The sequence below is a fragment of the Lepidochelys kempii genome, chromosome 15, assembly GCF_965140285.1.
Source record: "Lepidochelys kempii isolate rLepKem1 chromosome 15, rLepKem1.hap1, whole genome shotgun sequence".
Classification (NCBI taxonomy): Eukaryota; Metazoa; Chordata; order Testudines; family Cheloniidae; genus Lepidochelys; species Lepidochelys kempii.
In genome coordinates, this window is record NC_136394.1 from 10,116,893 (window position 1) to 10,134,078 (window position 17,186).

Consider the following 17,186-nt stretch of genomic DNA (forward strand, 5'->3'; position numbering starts at 1 on the left):
TAAAATTGAACCTGCTTTTACATCACAGAGATGAAAGACTAACAGACCATCACAAAAAAAAAAAATTAAATTGACATCTCCAGAGCTCAATCCAAAGGGATTACCAGCCAGTTTAGTGCTTTAGAGGCTATCCAGTGTTCATCAGAAGAGACTGGTTGAAATTAAGTCAGCCTTTGATGGGATTGGAGGATAATTATTTCCATCAATAATTACTCCCAAGCCCAGAGGAAATATTGCATAGCTTGTTCCAAGACAGTAGTCCTTGGCTGCCTCAAGGCCAAGTAAGAATTAACCCCTGGAAACAAAACAAAACCAAACCCCATTAGTCTCAACCGGAGCTTCGGTACTAAGATTCCTGCTCCCCGTGACCTGAGAAAAGACGCTCCAGACCCCTCACAGTACAGCAGCTGAGCTATGTATCGTCATGCCAACTGGAGACCCTTTTGTACTGACAATGCACTAAAGAACAGTTCCTGCACAATGATGGGCCGAGACGCCTGTTCAAGCCCACTTCCTTGGTTCGCATAAGCCTCGTGTACAAATGGACCCTGCCAGATGCATGTTTGGGGACATGCAAAACTATCAGTAAGTTCTCCCGCATACTGTCAATTAACTATTCCATCCAGAGAGGGTTTCCACAGGTCACGAATTATGGAAAATTGGTAATTGATCCTAATGATTGAGCCTCAAAGGCAGGCAGCATGTTTTTAAAAGGGGCTCAGGAAAGGTCATAAGCTAATTATTTTGAGCAAATTTAGCAATTATCCCTGTATCTTCACTGGTAGTTGATGTTGAGGCTGGGAAGAGACCTAGAGCTTTATTGCAAGTAGGTGAGTAGATCTGAAGGCCAGCCAGGACAATGTGATCATCCTATATAACACAAGCCAGAGAATTTCACCGTTACCCCTGTATTGGACCCAGGAACTTGTCTTTGGCTAAACATACCTTCCATAAAGGCATCCAGGTTTGATCTGAAAGAGATGGAGAAAATCACCGCTTCCCTTGGCAGTTTGCTCCAGTGGTTCATCACCCTCCCTGTTAAAAATGTGTTTCTAGTTTGAATTTGTCTGGCTTTAACTTCCAGCCATTGGTTCTTGCTCTGCCTTTCTCCACTAGGTTAAAGAGCCCTTTAGTACCTGGGATTTTCTCTCTGTGAAGGTACTTACTCACCTTGATCAAGTCACCTCCTGATCTTCTTTTGACAAGCTGAACATAATGCTACCGTTACCATACAACATGGAGCCAGGAGTGCTGACCCAGCCCCATGCAGGGTGTGCACATCACCCAGCTTGGCTCTTTCCATCAGAGGTCATTCCAGGAGAGCACAGAGGTTTCGTCTAGGTTCTTCTCCTTCCCAGTGTCATTTCTCAGCACAGTCAGGCTCTTCTCCCCCCAGAGAAGGAGTTCTGAAAACCTGGGGACAGACCCTGTTCGAGAGACCCTGAGATCAGGATCAGCCCTAATATGGACAGCAGACTATCTCATCTCATCTACTGTGGGGCTCCTACACCTTCCTCTGAGGCATCTGGTGCTAGCTGCTGTCAGAGAGAGGACACTGGACTAGATGGGCTCTATGTCTGCCCCAGTTCAGCAAGTCCTATGTTCCCTGATATTATAATCCATTAAACACCATCAATGTGCACTACCCAGCGCGTGCGCGCGCTCTCTCTCTCTCTCTCTCTCTCTCTCTCTCTCTCTCTCTCTCTCTCTCTCTCTATATATATATATATATATATATATATATATATATATATATATATATATATATATGCTCCCCTTCCCTTGTATATTTAAAGATTAGGGAGATCGTTGGGCTGGCTGAAAGTTGGTGATTAGTTTCCAGGTGAATTTGTAAAAAAAAAATTTTCTTTAACTGGATACTTTTAAAAAAAAATTCATTGAATCAAAATGGAAACTGTGAGGTTTTCTCCCCGCTGAACTTTTCTCCCTAAGGAAAGAAGGAAGAAAAAGAGTTGGGGGAGGACACCTCCCCCCGCCAAAAAAAGGCCAGAAAATGTTTCATATCAAATTAGAATGATTGGATATTTTGTTTCAATGAAGAATTGGGAAGAATTCAAATAATCTAAACGTTTCCCACAAAAACATTCAGATCATTTGTAAAGACACACTTTTTGGGTTGGAAAAAAGCCCTCGGATGAAAAGATTTCAGCTGGGTCTCATAGACAGGCAGGAAGGTCAGCCATCTATTGGACAGACGGACACGTTTTCAGGGCTTCCCTGCCACACACCCCTTCTTCCCATGATATCACCACTTAATGCTTGGGTGGCAGTGCCCTAAATTCTTCCTGGCCCTTTCATCCCCCTTCTCCTTCCCCTTTGTATCCTGCTTGGGGGGTTGTTGCTTTCAACTGGCCTTTTCGAGCCCTCCCCCATGTTGTGAAATGACACAGGCCTGTCAAACGTGCCGCTGGCAGTTGATCAATTTGACGCAGAGCAAACCCCTGAATTCTAAAAGCGTCTAGGAAAGGCTGACTTGGTTCAGTATATAGTTTTTGGGTTGCGTTCCAACACCGTGTGGGGTAGCGGCTGTCGGCAACTGAATTGTATTGCTCTGCTCTGTTCTTTACTTCCTTTTCTTCCCCTGTCTGGGACGAGTGTTGGAACTCCCAGCAAGTGCCAGGCTGGGAGCAGGGAACGAGCCAGCCTCTCCGCCTCCTCCCACTCTGCCTCTATCCTGCTGGAGGCATTGATTTGATTTAGAGGCCTTGTCCTCACAGCTTCCAAACCAACTCTCTGCTGAAGGCAGCAAGTAAGAGAGCGCGTGGGAGGGAGGGGCTGGATTTTTAAAGGGACAGCACCAGTACATCAAACCCCAAGTGTGCACAACTCATGAATCTGAGCCCCCCAAATCACGAGACTGGTGTCCAAATAACAATTTTTTAAAAAATGGTTCTTTTCCTTGGGCCTCTGTTTGCTGAGCCTTTAGGGAACACTTAGGTCCTGTTTTCCAGCATTGCTCTGCAGCTACGAAGACTAGAAACTTCTTTTTTTAAAATGAAAACTAAGCTTCTTACCTGATCACATGCCTCCGGGAGCTGGGGCTTTAAGGAAAACACCATGAGACTCATGATAAAATCACAAGGGTTGGCAGCAGTGTGTGCTGATGTCAGACTTCAGCTAGCTCTGTGAGTCAAGGAAGGGTAGGGCTGTGTGTGTGATATACCCCCTGCCCCCATTCTCATGTCCCCTCCATGTGCGACACCCTGGGCTGTCTTTTCCTTGGTGGGGAATGCCCTACCGGTCAGACTACCAGACGTGGATGGGAACAGCAAATTCTCATTTTCCCCTCCTTCATGTGCTCTGGTGGGGCCGGGGGGCAAACAGCCCATGGGCTCTAGTGACTCGGGTGTATTGTAAGATCATTCCGCAGTGCATTGCACTTACAACTCCTCCTTCCTCCTGCTCCATCATCTTCCATGTAAATCCCCGCTCAGCCACACCAATCCCTGCAGATCCATTGCCCCTCCAGGAGCAGGAACACACGGGAGCAGCAGGGGCTATTGCAAGTGGCTCCCTTCCAAAGCCCTGGCGGGATGTTGCCTTCCCTCCAGCTTCTACAGAACTGCCTCCCCTCCACACGCCTGAGATAGCGAGATGGGGCTGGTCCCAGAGGGGGTGGGGCAGGAGGTAGCTCTCACTGCCTGTAACTATTTCTAGGCCTCAGAAATTCAACCCCTCTAGTCTGATGGGGTGCTGGTATAAGGCCTGGTGCAAACCCCACTGAAGTCAAGGTGAGTCTTTCCATTGACTGCAATGGGCATTCGGGGTCAGTAATGTGCGATGGGAGGCTAGTGTCTCTGAGAGCTGTTCCACATCCCCATCACCCCGCTGCTCACCCCGCCCTGAGCCATAGCAGCCAGGCCAGTATGGCGTGAGAGGACCATCAGCATTGCTCCCATCCCATTGCAGAGCCGCCCTTTTACCACCGCACTCCCCTATAGCCAAACTTCCTGTCGACTTCCCCAGTCACATCCCCCAGATCCAGATCCAGGTCAGGATGGAAAGTTTATAAGCTGGTTTTATTTATTTGAGTAACGCTGCAGGTGACACCAAGGAAACAGAGTTTATGGCGACCCTTCCTGCTGTGGCTTACTGCTCTCTCTCTTCTTCTTTCCAGGCTTTGAAATAAACATCTTACGGGCCTGAAAACATATTGTCTTTCCTTAGGAGTGTTGCTGTTTGGGGGATGACAGAACCCCCTTGTACTCCCCCAAACCAAACCCGGCTGCTTTTTATGGCCCTGAGTCTGACACGGCTTCACTGCTCTCACTCTGGTTTTCATCCGTCTGGGCCCTGGCTGTCCCTGCAGACACAGGCTGCATCTGCCCTCTGCTCCCACAGGTTAACTGAGAGCAGTGTGTTTGGTTCACAAGGAGCTCAGTGGCTTTGGATCTCAAATCTCCGTGCCCCATTTGCTAGGGTTGAAACCAACCACTGAGTTTCATACAGGTTCCAGCCCAGACCAGTCAGAGGCCAGGTTCCCCTGAAACTCAGCCTGAAATCACCCAGGGTCACCCACCTGCCCCCATTCTGGGGTCTTTAACAAAATACAAAACCAAGTAAAAGCGGCAAGAGCCCTGTGGCACTTTGTAGACTAACAGATGCACTGGAGCATGAGCTTCCGGCAAAGTGGGGATTCACCCACGAAAGCTCAAGCTCCAATACGTCGGTTAGCCCATAAGGTGCCACAGGACTCTTTGCTGCTTTTACCGATCCAGACTAACGTGGCTACCCCTCTGAGGCTTAAAACCAAGTAAGTTTCACCTAATCCATCACTTAAGTTTCAGCTAGTGCGGAGCTGATCACAAAGTCCTGTTTCAGTGTAGGTCCTACCTACACGTGGGCTTTAAAAGTTCTTGGTAACCAAATAGTAGTTCTTTTGGTTTGGGGTTTAGACTGCAAAAGACTTTCTCTGCCAGCTGGTGAGAACTTCACAGCCAGCTGCATTTTTTAATGGAAACTACAGCAACTGACGGTGTGTCCTTTTAGGATGCTCTCTGTAGATGCCAGTTGGGATAGATTTGAAAGACTCCGTTTTTGGCAGCATTGATAAAGTACCATCACCTCCGCCATTCTTCTTGATTCCACTCCACTCCTCCTGTGCATACATTTTAACGACACGCTCGCATGTGTGCCATGTTCTGAGTTTAGCCGTGGTTCAGTGGGGTCAAAATAAATCTGGGAGCGTAAAGACTGGCTGTGACTCCATTTGCTAACGCAGTGGTGAGGAGCTGTCTGCTCACAAAGCAACGCAGCTCAGGAGTGAGGCGGGGGTGGGAAGGAAAAGCCATGGCCTATGGTCAGTTATGGTTTGTGTCAAATGTAAATTGTAAATTCCAGGTTGCTGGCAGGCCCTAAGAACTGTCTGACTGTGTCTTGTCTGAATCCAAGATGTAAAGATTTCATTAAGGATCCAGGACACGCAGGAGCTATTTAAATTAACGCAGTAGAATATTTGCTTTTTCCTTTGTTTTGTTTCTTATCTGGCGGGGACGTGGCAAGCCATGTTCCCTGCTCTTGCCCACCTACGGCCCAAGCAGCAGCCACCTCTTTTGATTAAGCAGGTATTAGAAACATTGAATCGCCCAAGCCAATTGGGAGAGCAATGAGCTGTGGGTCATCTACTCACCCTTGATTTTTACTGGCATCCTGCTGCCTGGGGCAGCTTCCTGCCCTGGATTAGAAGAATGGTTGTTCTTTGAACGCCTGATGGCGAAGAACGGTGCATCAGTTTACAGCAGGTTAACTTGCATGTAAACAGACCAGGGGCTGAGTTTTTTCTATGTGCAGCTTGGTTACATGCAGAAGAACTTCCTCTTGTTTGGTTACAATATCTATTGTCCTGAAGTACTAGGAATTGGGAGTAGAAGACATGTAAATATCTCATCAACTGATCATTCTTTCTGTAATAATTAATGCCACCCATGGGGTGCTATCTTGAAAGCCCCAGTGCTGAAATCTCCTGATTCTTATTGTGCAGGGATGGCATTGCACAGTGGCCGTGCAAGCTTCCCTAAACTGTGTCTCATCTCCAGCTGGAGGTCCCATCTTTGCTTCCGTTGGCTGCTTGGTCCATCTGCTGACAGTCAGCCAGGCCACTGATCGTTGCCTACTGCAGTAATATGGCTTTGGTAATGCATCCATTATTCTTACGCATATTAGCCATTAACATCCGCCCTGCCCCCATGGTGTGAGACGCCGGACAGACACAGAAGAAGGGGCACGGTCTCGACAAGGTAGATGATCGATGTAAGAAAAATGTCAACAGGTGATTGGTTGCTGTCCTGCTGTGTGGAGTGGCTCCCAACCATGAGTGCCTGCCTCAGGGCAGGCTGTCAAAGACAGCACAGACACCCCAAACGGTGTGGTCTAGGATTCGATTTCACCAAGCCAGTAACAAATGGGAACTCCTGGATCACTGGAACAGTCTTACCGTGGAGTCTCAGGCCGTCCCCTTAGGCCATGTCTTTACTACTTTTGTCAGCAAAACTTATGCCGAATACCCCTGAGCGACACGAGTTTCAGTGGCATTATGTCAGTGGCAGAGCTTCTCCCACTGACATCGCCACCGCCCCTTGCTGGGGGTGGTTTAAGTATCTCGAGGGGAGAGAGTGGCTACACGAGAGATCTTAGGCGGTGCAGCTGCATCAGTTCAGCCTTGCCGCTGTAAGCTCTCTAGTGTAGACTGGAGAGTCTAAGGCCATGTCTATCTTGCCACCCAGACAAACTGGGCTTAGTGATAAATGGGCACTTGCACCAAAAATCACACCACATTCAGGCTGCTTCCAGTCGCAAGAGACCAGTCACTTACCTGCAGCTCAGTTGGGACCCTGGATCTTACACCAAGGACAACAGCAGTAGCCAATCCTGTAATAAATTGTCTAGAGGTTTATTAACTAGGAAAACGGAATAAAAGAGTTATTTTCAGGTTAACGCAAGCAAACATACACACGCCAATGAGTTACCATCTAAATGCTCTAGCCTCTGTTTGCCAGAAGCTGGGAATGAGCGACAGGGGATGGATCACTTGATGTTTACCTGTTCTGTTCATTCCCTTTGGGGCACCTGGCACTGGCCACTGTCGGAAGACAGGATACTGGGCTAGATGGACCTTTGGTCTGACCCAGTAGGGCCATTCTTATGTTCTTAAATCCTAAGAGTGACAGAAGTGTAGTGATCTGTCAATTCCAAGTGTCTTTCAGGACAGACCCAGGAGGCAGCCCCCAGGGATCTCTGGCTTCAGTTTAGAGTCTCTGGCCATTCAGAGTTCGAACAGCCAAAAAGACGCAGTTTCTTCTTGTCAGGGATTTCATCCGTTCCCCCAGAGTTCAAGATGATGGGACAAGTTCACATGCATGTCTCCTCTTCATGGGTGGGCAGCGGGTGGGGGGTGGGGGTAGAACAATCAACAAAGTCTTTTGTCCTCTTATGTTCCCCAATGGTTTGTTTGGTGTCTATTGGCCTTCTTTTGTTGGGGAGGAGATAACACATGCTGTGGCAAACTGATATTTCACACTGGGTAATGCTTTGCTCCTGACTAGGCGGTTTACAGTTCCAGAACTAACACTAACTATCACCTTCTAACCTATATATGTATATAAGTGAGAGTCACGTATGCAGCAGTTCTTAGAGTCTAAACAGTAAATGCAGTATTGTAAGACTAATACCTATTTGGAGCAAAGGTAACACACAGGTGACCTGGTCTGGTCTCCAGCTACGAGGCTGTCCGTTCTTAGCTCATGCCTACAGCCTGGGCAAGAGCTGGCATCTGGCCTGTCAGTGTCACGGTTACATTTTCTATTGTCACTGAATTGCCCCCAACCATCGCTCCACCCACCCCTCATCCCAGTGCCCCGGCCAGCCTGCTACACCACTGCCACCTCAAGGGCTGACCCAAAGCCCCTTGAAGCTGACAGGAAAGCTCATAACTTCAAGGAGACTTGGCTTCCTCTTGCACCCTGTCCAACCCCTCCAGGAATATGTGCCTGCAAGACATCTCTGCAGAAAAAGAGCGGCCCCTTCCTGGAAGGTTAAACGGAAGCTTTTGCCTGGAATGAGGAGTTGACGCTGATGGCATTTTAGGAAAATCAGTCCATCACTGGTGCTCATGGTAGGACCACAGCCTGGACTCTCCCTTGCCTACCCCCTTCCCTTGCTACTTGTGTCCTGCTTCATTCAGGGAGTCTCTTTGGGTCTGTCAGGGCCGGGGGGCTGTGCTGGCCACACTGCTGCCCTCAGACATGCCAGCTGGGTAGGGAAGGGGGGTGCCAGCCAAGCCGCACAAGGGCAGTGCCAGCCTTCGGAGTGGGAACACGGATAGTGCAGTACGGCAGGTTGGCCAGCAGAGCTCGGAGCCAGGAGCAACTGGAGTGAGAGTGCACAGCCTGCCTGCTGGGATCACTCTCCATATTGCTGAGGGGTTTGGTGCCTACTGCATTAGAGAGTGTTGTTGTTCGGACCTGCTTTTCCCTTCTCCTGCCGGCTGTTTTCCTTCCTGTTTTACCTGTTAAATGAGCCATCTCCAGGCTGCAGTCTCCCAGCCTCGGTCTCTCAATGCTTGTGGCAGCTCTGACGGGAAAGCAGATGGAAACAGGTCGGCGTCGCGCTGGAGCCAGACTTCAGACAAGTGTTTTCTCGAGTCTCGTTTGAACGTTGGTTGTTTCCTGTGACACACAAGGGACTGGGAACAGAATTCTCTCCACCTAAGCCTCACGTGGCTTGAATGGGAGGTGACGGTGTCCTGAGAGCTGTGTGTAATCCCAGAGCCATCGCCTCCCGTTCTGCTCGCTGTTATTTCTCACATCCAGAGCTTTAGGTGGGCCGGGTGGAAGCTCCCTCTGAAGGGCGGGTAGCTGGGGAGCCATCTCCAGGCTGGGGATGGGCTTCCCAGTAGTTCCTACTGCTTCTACTACAGCAGCTCCTTGGTGGCTGGTGCCCTGTCCCGCCCACCCAGCTCGGTGGCTGGTGCCCTGTCCCGTCCCCACCCCACCCTGGTGGCTGACACTCATACTCCTGGCTCCAGTGTCTCCATCAGGATCCACAGTGGCTGAAAGGTTGGACCACGATGGGCTGGGGAATCCATCCTGCGTCTTGGTAGCTGGTCTGATGTTATGTGCTGCCGTGGCTGCTCATCCCCTCCGGTTCTGGTTCTCTCCTCTGTGAGATACCATGGGGGTGAAAAACAAGTGGGGGGACAGAACCCTAGATCTACCTCTCACCAGTATGTCCATTGCAGGGGCGCTAGCCCCCTCCACCACCCGGTTCCGCCACCCCAGGCTCTACCTGTGTATGAATCTGTACCAAACACCAGTCCACCCAGAGCCCATATCCGCCTCTTTCCCACAGGGCTCTCCTTCTACCCACCTTGCTGACAGAGCTTGGGAGCAGAGGCCTCCCCTTCCGGCCTGAAAGCCAGTGGATGACTCTTGGCAACTCTCTTCATCTCTCTGGGCCGCCGTTTCCCATCTGTTAAATGGGAAACTTCCTTCCTTTCGCCCACCCTCTGCTTCACCATTTCGACTGTAAATCCTTTGGGGTAGGGACTGTCTCACTGTTTGTTTGCACAGCGCCTAGCACCGGGGGGCTCTGGTCTCGGGTGGAGCATCTGAGCACGAGCGTAACACACACATTAACGGCTGTAGTCCTTCAGACAAGGTGACCTCCCTGGAGAACGGCCCCTCATTGCTCTGTTTCTCTGATCTGTTGCCCAGCACTGAGACGCCGAGCTGCCTGTCATGCCCAACGGAGGAGAGACGCTTGGAAAAGCCGAAAGGAAACACAGCTCAGGAGGCCTCCAGCACCAATGGCTGTGTGAAAGGAAAGGACAGCAGACAGTACGCCCACCACAGATCCCGCAGGTAAGAGCCCAGCCGCTGAGGCCCTTCCTGGGAGCAGTGGCTAATGCAGTGGGGTGAGGTTTTGTGGGAGGGGTGTACTAGCCATCTTCCTAACCCCCCTGCCGGACCCCTGCAAGTTTGTCCCTGCAGGGAGTCCCACTCTGCCGCAGTCTCCATTGAATGGCCTGTGAGAGCCTACGACAGTCGAGTCGCTCCATTAACTCATCCAGCAGAGCTCCCCCCGGCAACCCCGGTAACCTGGCGTTCCTACCCCACTGTGATAGCGATGGCATCGCACCTGCTTCTGAGGTGTAGGCACTTATTGGCTCCGTTCCACGAATGCATACAGGCCCTCCACCCCCAGGAGCTTCAGTCTTCCCCTTGCGGCAGCAGGGTTTCTGCCGTGCCACCTACACTCACTACACTGCCCCTCCGCCCCCCAGACGCTGCGGCAGCCACCGGCCCTCTCTTCCCAAAATGGCTGCCTGCAGCGGGCGCTTGAGTGAACGTGCATCCAAGCAGTGGATGGCCACCATTTCAAACTGGTCTTGGAATAGGGTGACCACCCCCAGGGGGCTGGCCTGAGCCGTCCCTGCCTCCCACCCACACAGGGCTGGGCTCAGCTTCCCCATCCCAGTGCCCGCGTCTGGCCCCAGCCTCCCCACCGTGTCCTCCACATGCAGGGCGGCCCAAGGCCACACTTGCCAGCCCATGCGTGGGGGCCCCTGAGGCCTCCCTCTCCCTGCTGCGTGTGGGGCTGGCCAGCTGGCCTGAGACGCTCTCCCTAGACCTCCCTCCAGCACGGGGCTGGCATTGCCACTTGTTACCGGCCTTTCCCCAACGTTCCTCCATGCCCCGCTAGGAGTCCCACCCCGCTTTTTTAGCAAAACTGCATTTGTCCACACAAATGCACAGTTTTCCCCAAAAAGTCAGGACAGCCGGGACAGGGGACTGTCCCGGCCAAAACGGGACATATGGTCACCTTAGCTTAGAGGGGGTTTGAAGGCAGGCCACCTGCCAGCATCCCAGTACTCTGCTGTGGGTGATGGAGGTGCTAGCAGTTGAGACCTACCATAAGAGATTCCCTTCTGCCCTTGCCTAAATCACAGACCAACAGCACAGGGCTTGTTAGGGCAGAGGTTCATTATCAGTTCTTCCTTAACTTGTGGTAGCTTGAAAGGGGAAAAATTAATCAAAAGTTTATAAATGACGTGAACAGCCTTTCCATGCCCTGCCTGTTAAATTATCTCTGGGATTAGAGCCAATCCATTTGGTTAAAGCTGCTAGAGACACAGAGAGAGAGAGAGAGAAAGCACATTTCATATCTTCAGATTTCAAGCTAACTAGCGCAATAATCTAAAGTGTATTTTTAATTAGACTTTGATGACAATCAGAGAGAAACAATTCAAGTCAGATGAACTCAGGGAGAAAGTTTCTACATCAAAGACAAAGTAAATTATCTGCAGAAACCAGGAAGGGCTCTACAAGAATCTGCATGGGGCTGAGGGGTGAAGGCTAAAGGTTCATTCTTCTGTTGCCCCCTGAGCCATGGAGGTACCGGAACTGAAAAACTGGATTTGCTGTCAAGAGGCCGTGGAAAGGGGTGAGAACCAAATAGCTGTATTTTCAGAGGTGCTGAGAAATCACAGCTCCCACTGAAATAAATTAGGTCATGAATATACATGAAAGATCATGGAAGCAGATCAGATGAATGTTTAATTATTAAAACTAGTGATCAATGTGATCTAGTGATAATGTGACTAGTGATCAATAGTGATCAATGGCTCCATGTCTAGTTGGCAGCCGGTATCAAGTGGAGTGCCCCAAGGGTCAGTCCTGGGGCCGGTTTTGTTCAATATCTTCATAAATGATCTGGAGGATGGTGTGGATTGCACTCTCAGCAAATTTGCGGATGATACTAAACTGGGAGGAGTGGTAGATACGCTGGAGGGGAGGGATAGGATACAGAAGGACCTAGACAAATTGGAGGATTGGGCCAAAAGAAATCTGATGAGGTTCAATAAGGATAAGTGCAGGGTCCTGCACTTAGGATGGAAGAATCCAATGCACAGCTACAGACTAGGGACCGAATGGCTAGGCAGCAGTTCTGCGGAAAAGGACCTAGGGGTGACAGTGGACGAGAAGCTGGATATGAGTCAGCAGTGTGCCCTTGTTGCCAAGAAGGCCAATGGCATTTTGGGATGTATAAGTAGGGGCATAGCGAGCAGATCGAGGGACGTGATCGTTCTCCTCTATTCGACATTGGTGAGGCCTCATCTGGAGTACTGTGTCCAGTTTTGGGCCCTACACTACAAGAAGGATGTGGATAAATTGGAGAGAGTCCAGCGAAGGGCAACAAAAATGATTAGGGGTCTAGAACACATGACTTATGAGGAGAGGCTGAGGGAGCTGGGATTGTTTAGCCTGCAGAAGAGAAGAATGAGGGGGGATTTGATAGCTGCTTTCAACTACCTGAAAGGGGGTTTCAAAGAGGATGGCTCTAGACTGTTCTCAATGGTAGCAGATGACAGAACGAGGAGTAATGGTCTCAAGTTGCAGTGGGGGAGGTTTAGATTGGATATTAGGAAAAACTTTTTCACTAAGAGGGTGGTGAAACACTGGAATGCGTTACCTAGGGAGGTGGTAGAATCTCCTTCCTTAGAGGTTTTTAAGGTCAGGCTTGACAAAGCCCTGGCTGGGATGATTTAACTGGGAATTGGTCCTGCTTCGAGCAGGGGGTTGGACTAGATGACCTTCAGGGGTCCCTTCCAACCCTGAGATTCTATGATTCTATGAAACTCTGGACTGGGGGCTCAGGGGATCTGGGATCAATTCCCAACTCTGCTACAGACTTATTGGGTGACCTTGGGCACTTAATCTTTCTGGGCATTAGTCCCTAGTCTGTAAAATGGGGCTAGAAATACTTCTTTCTCCTATCTGTTTAGGCTGTAAGTTCTATCTCTCACTATATATCTACAATGGGGCTGTAATCTCAGCTGAGGTCCCTAGGCGTTACCATAAAAAATAGCAATCATTTATGTTGGATTGTTGTTAAGGTGGATGCTGTATGGGCATTAGTCCCTCCTGACTGAAGATCTGGCCAGAGCTTTCAAGGGGACCTTAAGATTGTCCAGATATTACAGGTTAATAACTGGGGAAGATATTAATTTTTTTCCTGCTAGATTTCCCTCCCCATTCCCTGGCAGAGTTGATGTTCAGGGAGCAGAGAATGCCTCCTGGAATCTGTCCCCAAGGCAGCTGTCATCACACTGGTTATTTTGCCTGCTTCTCTGCTGAGTTTGTGATTCCCATCCCTCTCCAGAGCCAGATGTTCCAGTGCAGGAACATGGGAGTTGCCAATCCGGGACAAGCCATTGGTCATTCTAGAATGGGGGACCCTGCCAATCAGTCCCCCTTGGGCTAATTAGTGAGGCTTATGCCACCTCCGTGACAGTACCAAGCTGGGAGGGGCCACATGCCATCTTGGTCTGTGGTAAAGTCAGCGCTTGCAAGCCACCATGTTTGGGGTGGGTTGCTATGGGAAGGGGAGATGGCCAGCATGAAGCCAGACATGGCAGGGGGTGGTGCTGCTGATGCAGTAGGTAGATCTCTCTCCGGGGGCACCTGAAGTGGGCAGGGCCTGGGGCAGGATCCTCTGCTACACAGTACAGACCTTGGTGGACCAGTCTCCTCCCAGAACTTCAACCACCTTCCTTCCCGCATTACTCTGGCCATTGGCACAAAAGCAGAAGCCACCTACCAGAGCAGCTGGGATGCCTTCAGCTTCCCAACACTAGGGCCAGCCCATGGTGTTGGGGAGTGATTCCAGGAGGAGCCTGTACCAATCCCGGCAAACAGCCTCTGACTTTGGATGGTGGAGTTTTGTGCCTTTTTACGCTGAGGTCAGTGTGAGAATTATCTGGGCTTGGGGAGCAAGAGCAAAGCCCGGCATGTGAAGCAAGTGGGCTTTCAGGTAGAGAGGCCATCGTCAGCAGGACTGCAGTGGGAGGGAGAGACTCCAGGGGCCTGATGAGGCAAAGGGCTCTGAAAGAGTGTGTGGGGAGGGGGAATGTCAAATGGGGGAGCCATTTCGGAATAATGCCCACAGCGGGTGTTGTTTCCTAACCCCTGGCAGTTAGGGGTCGGCCCATGCCATGACGCGTGCGGGGATTTCCCTCCATTGAAAGACCATTTGGCGGGAGACTCTGATGGAGGATCTCCGAGGTTGTGAGGCTTCTGAAAATCCTCACAGGGGGAACGCCAGCAAGATGAAGCTTGATACAGGAGGACTGATTATATTCTCTGGCCTGGGTTGTACAGGAAGTCAGACTAGCTGATGCAATGGTCCCTTCTGGCCTTCACATCTATGAATTTCCATTAAAGATCAGGAAAGGGGAACACATGGAGTGTAGCTGCATCACCGTACTGCAGCTTTCCATTTCTAAGGAGCCTGCCCTGTCTTCAGAGGCATCTGCCATGTTGTGAGGCAGAGGTGATGCAGCATCTTAGAATGACCCAACGTGCTCTCTCTGGACACCTTACTTTTGTTCTTTTTTGGTTTGTTATTTTCCTTTATCTCCGATAAGTTGCTGGCCCTGAAAGTGTATGGTTTGCTCTTGGCATGTGGGAAAATGTAATGGGCAGATGAAAGGAAAACACTTATGCAAAAAAATTAGGGAAGAAAACCAATCTGAGCGCTATTTGCCTAGAAATTTGGGCAATACAGCACAGGAGGGAATTAGCTTGTGATGATGACAAAAAGTCCCTCTGCATCTGCACAGAGACAGATGTCTGATTTTGAAGAAAGACAGCGATCCCCCTCAAAACAACATTTCTTTTACCTTACCACAAATAAAAGGCCCATCAAGCCTGTTACCAAGAAGGCAGTGTACTACATCTCCTAATGAATCTTCCACTGGCGCTTTGAATTACTTGAGAGGCAAAAAAGCAAGAGAGGACATATTGAAATGCTAATTGGAGGATGCAATACGATTCCATCCCCCTTTCTGATCTGCAACAGAGGGACATGATCGTTATTATCTTGCAAAAAAAACTTGTCCCTCCGCCTCTAAAAAGCAGCGTGCTGACCCAGTACCAGGCTGAAAAGAACCAGTGGTTTCTAATGAGCGGGACTGATTCTGCTCCCCATTATACCAGTGTAAATCAGGAATCCCTCCACCAAGCCCAGTGTCCAGGGAATAGATTGGAAAAGGGAAAATGATAGTAGAAAGGGAGAATGTTTCCTGGAATGGGATGGAAAGCTGATATATCTCAAAAGGGCCTAGGAACAGAAGCTGGGATTTGATCTCTCACGGGGACGTGTGGTGCATGTTGTTCCTCTATTTTGATGCAACAGTGGATGAAGGGCACCTAAGACAGGCTACCAAACCACATCCTCAGAGATCCTCCATCAGAGCCTCCCTCCAAAAGGTCTCTGTCACCGGACTGGCCCCTTTCAGAGGGAGTGGGGCCCAGTGTACCTGTGACTGAACCTGCTGCCCTGCTGGGCTCAAGGGAAGGCTCCTGGGCCCTATAAAAGGGGAGACAGACAGCAGGCTGGGAAAGCTGGCTGCCCACTGACCCCGCCACTACTTTTGGATGCCATGCGTTGCCAGCAGGGAGCACTACAAGGCAGACACATCCTGTGACAGTCCCCTTCCCCTCAGGCCAAAATTGCTGACCCACATCAACAAAACAGACTCCCCTGGGTCTCGCAGTGTGGATTCTGTTGTCTGTTTGGGCTGCGGGTTCTTCAGGGCAGGGGTGGTCTTCCCCTGTGTCTTTGTACTTAACAAATAACAAGTGCCATTCTCTCTAGGGCGGTATGAAATCAAATGCCCCAAGCCTGGGCCTGGAATGCAGTGTGTGCCTGGCCATTTGCAGTTATCCAGTACCCAAGGGAATTTGTCACAAGGACAGAGGGGCTGAATTTCTCTGCCGGGGACATGGCAGCCTTCACTGGCTATTCTAACTTGTGTGGTGTTGCTGGGCGTGGTTCAACATTTGCCACCCATCACCACAGAGGTGGCTGCATTTCAGGGAACGGTGAAGTGATCCTGTAATTAGAGACCTGGTGGTTAGCAGATGCCTGGTGCTTAGTGTGGTTTTGGGGCTCTGGGAAAATGACAAAGCAAGAGTAAATTGGACCCTCCATCAGAATGTGGTGTTAGCCTGGCCTTGGCTTGCTAATTTTTTAGTAGTTTAGGCCTAGACTGTACCATATGTACACATGTTGAGTGGTATCTTACTGTGCAAGTAGAATCACCGAAATAAACAGGACTATATTATTATTTTTATTATTATTTATTTTATTAATATCTCAATGCCTGGAGCCCCATCAAAGATCACAAACACATGGTGAGAGGTAGACCCTGACCTGCAAAACTTAAACAGAAAAGAAAGGGTGGGGAAGAGAGGGGCATTATCTCCATTTTACAGATGGGAAACTGAGGCCCAGAGAGTTTAAGGCCAGATCTTCAAAGGTAGTAAGGTGGCTTGAGATTTAGACACCCAAGAACATAAGAATAACCATTCTGGGTCAAACCAATGGTCCATCCAGCCCAGTATCCTGTCTCTGACAGTGGCCAGTGTCAGGTGCTTCAAAGGGAATGGGCAGAACAGGGCACTCATCAAGTGATCAATTCCCTGTTGCCCATTCCCAGCTTCTGGCAAAGAGAGGCTAGGGACACTTCAGAGCATGGTTTTGCATCCCTGCCTATCCTAGCTAATAGCCATTGCTGGACCTATTCTCCATGACCTTATCTAGTTCTTTTTTGAACCCTGGTATAATCTTGGCCTTCACAAGATCCTCTGGCAAAGAGTTCCACAGGTTGACTCTGCGTTGTGTGAAGATGTACTTCCTTTTGTTTGTTTTAAACCTACTGCCTATTTATTTCATTTGTTGACCCCTAGTTCTCGTGTTATGAGAAGGAGTAAATAACTTCCTTATTTACTTTCTCCACACCAGTCATGATTTTATAGACCTTGATCATATCCCCCATTAGTCATCTCTGTTCCAGGCTGAAAAGTCCCAGTCTTATTAATCTCTCTTCATATGAAATCTCTTCCATACCCCTAATCATTTTTGTTGCCCTTTTCTGTATCCTTTCCAATTCCAATATATCTTTTCTGAGATGGGGCGACCAGATCTGCATGCAGTATTCAAGATATGGGCGCACCATGGATTTATATAGAGGCAACATGATATTTTCTGTTTTATTATCAATCCCTTTCCTAATGATTCCCAACATTCTGTTCACTTTTTTGACTGTCGCTGCACATTGAGTGGATGTTTTCAGAGAACTATCTACAGTGACTCCAAGATCTTTC

At 49.6% G+C, this 17,186-nt stretch overlaps 1 protein-coding gene across 1 annotated transcript in view; it reads left to right on the forward strand.

The window, feature by feature from the left end:
- Nucleotides 1–17,186, forward strand: part of SRRM4 (serine/arginine repetitive matrix 4) — a 148,648-nt gene that overhangs the window by 86,405 nt on the left and 45,057 nt on the right. The window contains exon 2 of the mRNA XM_073312368.2: nt 9,732–9,878. Coding sequence (XP_073168469.1) covers nt 9,732–9,878 — 147 coding nt within the window. The remainder of the gene's footprint in view (nt 1–9,731; nt 9,879–17,186) is intronic.